This window comes from Mya arenaria, chromosome 14, assembly GCF_026914265.1.
Source record: "Mya arenaria isolate MELC-2E11 chromosome 14, ASM2691426v1".
NCBI lineage: Eukaryota > Metazoa > Mollusca > Bivalvia > Myida > Myidae > Mya > Mya arenaria.
In genome coordinates, this window is record NC_069135.1 from 52,313,841 (window position 1) to 52,320,136 (window position 6,296).

The window sequence follows — 6,296 nt, forward strand, 5'->3', positions numbered from 1 at the left end:
AGACCCAGGAACTTTCATATATGATAAGGTTGGTCATGACCAGTAGATGGTCCCTATTGAATGAGATCTGTAGGCCAACGGTCAAGGTCGCTGTGACCTTGAGGGAAAAAAAAGATTTTCGCTCAATAACTAAAGCTTCTTTGAGTTCAGGAACTTCAAACTTGGTATGCAAGTTGGTCATGACCAGTTCATGACCCCTTTTGATTTTGAAATCAGTAGGTCAAAGGTAAAGGTTAATTATATATAAGGTGACCTTCAGGTGAAAGACGATGTTGGCAGTGACCTTAAGCTGTAAAATGGTTTCGCCCAATAACTAAAGAACGCTTGCCCCCAGGAACTTCATACATGGTATGCCAGTTGGTCATGACTAAAATATGACCCCTTTTGATTTTGAGAGCAGTAGGTCAAACGTCAAGGTCGCGGTTACCTTGAGGTGAAAAACAGCAAAACCGTTTATAATACCGTTTCATTATTTGACCTACCAACTAACAGTTAAAAGATATTACTACAATATTAACTTCACACCGAAACTGTCTCTCCACATCCAACTAAGTTAAATGTATCTGCAGGCGTCCTTGACCTGGAACTAATTTCACTATTCAAGTGGGAACTTTATTGGCTTGAAAAGGTGACCATTACTGTCAAGTGCAACTAAATTCCACATGAGAAATAAAACAGGGAAGTTCATTAGTTATCTCTGGGCACTTTCAAGCCTGTTTCTATCCAAAACAGTAACGCAAATATCAACTAGTTAGATCGATAATTATCGCGAAAATTAAATGGTTAACACGAAACAATTCGCGTACGTTGACAGGTTATCTTACGGCAGTTATATGCCACCATAGAAACGCAAAGTAAAGAAGAAAATAAAGATAGAGATACGGTGTTCCCTGCGGCTGGTGTTTTACAAACGTTTAGCAAAAGAGGGGTTCCAATTCGAGACGCAAACCGTATATACAATATACAGTTGGACACTCGATATATATAATAATAAACGCCAGCAGTCATGCCTAATTGTTTTGTGCGCACTGTGATACATGATAATAAATCTGAGTTCGACTCGAGTCCCGGAGCATGGGATCATATTTCCTATTTTCCCAATCCTTTGAAACATTGTTTTAAACTAATGGACTTAACATCTTTAAAAGGACAAGAGGCAACTAAGGATGTTGGTAAATCGTAAGAACACCTAGCAATGCATGACAATGCGTTTCAAACATCATTTGTTCTATAATTAGTGACTTTAAAATAGTCTTAGTCTTACAATATTGTACGATGGGATCGATAAGGTCACCGATGAATATTTATTTTTTTTATAGAGAAATTAATAATTTTGCAGATCACGCTTTTTCCATATTATTTATTTAAAAACAAACATGCGGGTTTTAACAAAACGCCGTGAGTTAAACGGAAACTTAACAGCAACAATATGCAACAAGGCGACAGGAAAAACAAAATAATAACAAAACGATAAATAATAAAATACTCATAAGTATGTGTTTATACAGCAACTGTGCCTGCAGTGCAATTATTGCAATTATTATAATACACTTGCATGAACGACATAATGTTCAATGTCAGACCTGACAAATACAAAACATTTTAATAATAATAATTTACATTAAATTCTGAGGGTAAACGGAAATGGTGCATGCAAGGAATGCATTTAAATTAGGAATTCAAACTGTGCAAATTTGACAACACTCTGAATACATATATAAGTTACGATATCAGTTGTTACTTCCGTATCGTTCAAGCTCATTTGACAATGCAAAATAAGTTTTGGTGATCCAAATAGACGCAAAATCAGTTTTCCAGATGGTAACAAACACCAACAGTTTCTTGATTTCTAAAACTTAAACTTCTAAAGTTTGCTAATGGAACGATGTTCATCTTATTGTCTCTATTAACTTCTACTGCTAAAGTCTGCTACTTGAACGATGCTCGTCTTATTGATCCTCCCGGGCTCTGATTCCATTGTGGTTTTACACATCGGGCTAGCAAAACTTTCTTATCTGCTTCGAGCTTCTTCTTATCTGATTTTAGTTTGTCAACCTCTGACTTCAGGTTATTTAACATATCAATCAAATCCTCTTTTTCATTCTCCGTTTCTTCAAGAACATTTCTTAGATCACCTAAATCGGTCTCCTTTGCCTCCACGTTTTGTCGCAGATCAGATACTTCCTTTTCGTAACGTTGCAGTTCAGCTTCATATACTTGCTTGTCGTGTTCGAGAATTTCAACGCGCTTTTCCAGTTCTTTACTGTGTTCAGTTAGGTCTTCCATAAACGCCTTTGTCTTGAGGTTTTCTTCTTGTTTTACACGTAGTTCAGCTTCAATTTTCTTCATTATAACATCGTTGTCATGTCCAGTATGTTTCAGTTCAGTTTTTAATCTTGCTATTTCTTTTTCAAATTCTTCGTTTCGCTTTTCGTTTTCTGTTTTTAGTTTTTCAATTGTCCCATGAAGCATGTCTACTTCGCTTTTCAAATCCTCAACCTTATGCTGTATAACCTCTTTAGCTCTTCTATCACCGTAAATTTCATCTTTAAGTTCTTCAATGTCATGCTGTAAATTTTGAAACTCATCAAGTTTTACAAACTCGTCCTTTGGAGTGTTGCAACAAGTGGTATGCTCGGATTCAATCTCCTCTTTAACCTTTCTCATAGCCTTGAGCTGTTCTCTGACGTCATGCAATATTTCTGACGTTTGGGTCAATGAAACATCTGGGCTGATGAAGTTAAGCTCCATTTCTTTGAGCTGTGATTGCGGATTCCTCAGCGTGCTGTTAGTAAACGTATTTTCACGGCTCACTAGGTCAAATTCCTTTTCTGACAGTGACTTCTCCTTTTCTTTTAAAGCTTTCTCTTTTTCAATAAGCTTGTCTTCTTTGGATTTCAGCAACTGTTCTCTCTCCTCCAAGATTTCTTCTCTGCTTTTGGATGTGCCTATGAAATACATTAGAATGGTTATTGCATTATGCTTAAAGTAATATATCATGTGCTGTTAAACTGATATTCAATCTCTATAAAAAATACCTGTGTCGTATATTAATACAATTTAAATTAGTTTTTAATTTTTCAACAGTCTTGTCAATTCTTCTTTAAGCATATGATTTTGGCTCAAAACACATATTTTCAAACCAGATATTATATCCATGAAAATACTTAAAGGGGAGACCCAGAAACTCCAACGTCCGAATGTAACACACTTTTTAATCACAATCCGTACGTTTAAAAGCAATAAAAGTCCTTGTACATAGAGTGTTTTCTGTTATATAATTACTCGACATATCAAGCATAGAATCATCCTATATGTTTATCCAAGTGTGAACACACAGGAAGTGGAACTATTTTTGTTTTAAATAGCTAACAAATACAAAGCTAAACAAATCTAATAGCCCTTTAACCTCTAAATATAGCTTTTCTAAAAAACACAAGATTTGTGTGCAATTAAAATAGATTAGCCTTTGCAAATTGGGGTTTTCAATTTATAACTACGTTGCCACAAATTGCACAGCCAAACATAGCCAAAATATCGCTTATAAATATGTATATGTACACTCATCTCCTTATTTTTTGTTTTGATCATTAAAGGCAAATAAGTTAAACATAAAAATGCATTAAAATAAAATTGCATCTACCTATATTGTGCGCCATGAAAGTCTGAAGTATATATATGCTGAATTGAGAATACATTTATTGTTGATACATACTTACTTTTGCACAAGATACATATAAAGGGTTATATTCTTATTTTCAAAGCCGACCTTTTGTGTCGAAAAAATGGAATTTCCAGATGTAATTATGCAATATTTTTTAGTGCATTATTTAATGCACTTATTTGACAAAATGGTTCAATGCAATATGATACACTGGGTTTTGAAATGATCGTTTTTAATGCTTTTAAGGATTGAATTTATAAACATTGTCGAGGTTTTAATAAGTAACACTCTATTTTATGTAGAATGCGTGTCCCACCTGGCCTCGGTTGTTTTTCATCTGTGTCTTTTTCATTTTTATCTTGAAATTCAACCGTTTTTTTGGCTTTAATCCCACTTTTATTATCTCCTGAAATAACAATTAAATCATGTCATATAAGTTACAAGTAAAGATTGTATTCATAAAGCGTGTTGTATCAATTACATTCGCTTAAAGAAATCTTTTGTTTGTAACAATTAGACTTAATTCACTCGTTGTCGGCATATCATGTAGGACCGATTACGAAGCGTGAGAGCGAAAATATTCTGTTTGCTTCTTTATTTATTGTCCTTTACAACCTTTTAGCTTTCAACTTTAATATCCATATAATTTAGAAAACTAAATAAACAGATACAGTATTTAAAAACTGATTTTACATGCCGTTTAAATTAATACAATTAAATGTACATTCAATATACATCATACCACTTCCATTTTTGCCTGCTATATCTTCATTGCTCGGGATTCCTTGGTAGAGCCTTTCTGTAACTTTCGCCTGTTGCTCAACTGCAACTGTTTTCTCAACTACTGTTGGTTTTGAAGGTAAAATCGTGGTCCCTTGTTTAGTATTTGTAGTCTCTTTCTCAGATTTACTGTTTACTTTATTTGAGTATTCGTTCGGACGTGGTTTAACTTCTGTTAGCCATTTTGTGGGGGACGCAGTTGGTTTTCGTCCTGAAACTGAGATTGCTTCTGGCTTGGATCTCTCACCAGAAAGTGAAGACGTGTTCCTCTCAGCATTACTTGGATAGTTGTATGTTTTTGAAACTGGTTCGGTTGACGTCGACCTTAGTTTGTCTTTTGTATTTCGTTTTTCTTTTGCAGGACTTGATTTCTCATCTGGTGCCAACTCTTTAGGCTTCTTCGGTTTGGCCTTCGCTGTTGCCAAAAGATCAGCCACCAAGTCATGTCTTTGTATTGAAAGCAACGCCTCTAGAAAAAGATTATACTTTTGTTGATCAAACTTCATTACCATTGCTAAGAAATCCTCCGTCCTCTCTGATTCAGAGATCGGTTTAGATTTGAGGCCCATCCAGTAGTCGAGTGAGACAACCCGTTTCTGGATAAGGTAGTCAATAAAGTCCTTCAACACAAGGGAATTCTTTAGCTGCACCCACCTGCTTGTGATAACGCGGTTGACCACTCTAGGCCATTGCATATCATCCATCCTTTAACAAAATATTAAACGAGATAGATACTCATTATTTGCACATCAATCATTCTGACGGTTCGCTAATTTAAAGAATGGTGAGAGTCGTGGAAACATGGATTGTTCAAATTGAATATTACATTTATTGTAATGTTGTCATTTGTTTGTAGTTGAACCAAAAATAAAATGAACACTACAGGGACAAGCCTGTGCAGTAGTCTGAAATCAAACAAAATATACCCTGTTTAGGGGCAATAGGCAAGGTCCAAAACCACAATGAATTAGAAAAAAAAACCGTAAAAACACCACATACACAAATACAACCTCAAGCCCCTGTTTACTTATTTTGTATTGCTTTTTAATACCTAATTATATTACAAAAAAAGTAAAGCCTGCGTCATGCTCCGAAATAATCTTATTACAAGAACATTTAAAAGAAAGATCCAGGCGATAAGTAAATAAGTGGCAAACTACCTTTTGCTTGGTAATACTGCAGTCATTCCTGAAATATTTAACTTTTATCCAGCCTCATTCAATGTCCATTATGGATATTTAGTTTTTAAATTGTTTAATTAAAAGTAAGGGAGGTTTAACATATTTCATTTTGGCAATGTCTAATTAAAACAGAGACCAGGGTAGACTTTTCAATCAGAAAGCTCTTTTGTTTTAAATTCCGGGCCGTGACAAATGGTTATGGTTTTGTTAGATAAGCCATGACATTGGACGCGGATATCAACGTATATGTGTAATATTATGCTCGTTAATCTTGTCTGATAAAGTGCATTTTACACCATATTATTGGTACTCCATTTTGCGCAGTAAAACATTGACTACAAGCTGATTAAGGTCCACAACGCCCCCCCCCCCCTCCAACTTTTAAACTGTCTAAGTTAACATTTGTTTTGTTAAAACTATCAAAACTGAATTACAGAGGACCCTAAACCATCTCGACTGATTTAAACCGTATATGGTTCGGTTTGGGGAAGGGGCAAACGTCGAAAGTTGAGCCCCCGAAGTTGTGTCCCCTCTAGCGCAATATCCTGGGTCTGCCCTGTTGAGTGTTTTGGTCTTTATTATTTATTAATTAAATAACACGTTGATTGTGTAAGCTTTCAAATGTGAAGAGGAACTCCCAAGGAAATTGCAATTTGGCGATGTGCCCAGTT

The 6,296-nt window shown here is 35.3% G+C and overlaps 1 protein-coding gene across 1 annotated transcript; it reads right to left on the bottom strand.

Moving 5' to 3' along the window:
• Positions 1 to 1,350: 1,350 nt before the first annotated feature.
• On the bottom strand, positions 1,351 to 5,749 carry LOC128216980 (uncharacterized). Its single transcript, XM_052923743.1, has 4 exons — positions 5,605 to 5,749; positions 4,407 to 5,149; positions 3,981 to 4,070; positions 1,351 to 2,948 (listed from the first exon to the last, which is right to left on the bottom strand). Exons 1-4 carry the CDS (start codon positions 5,628 to 5,630, stop codon positions 1,930 to 1,932), a joined length of 1,878 nt encoding a protein of 625 aa, XP_052779703.1. The 5' UTR covers positions 5,631 to 5,749; the 3' UTR covers positions 1,351 to 1,929.
• Between the last annotated feature and the right edge of the window lie 547 nt (positions 5,750 to 6,296).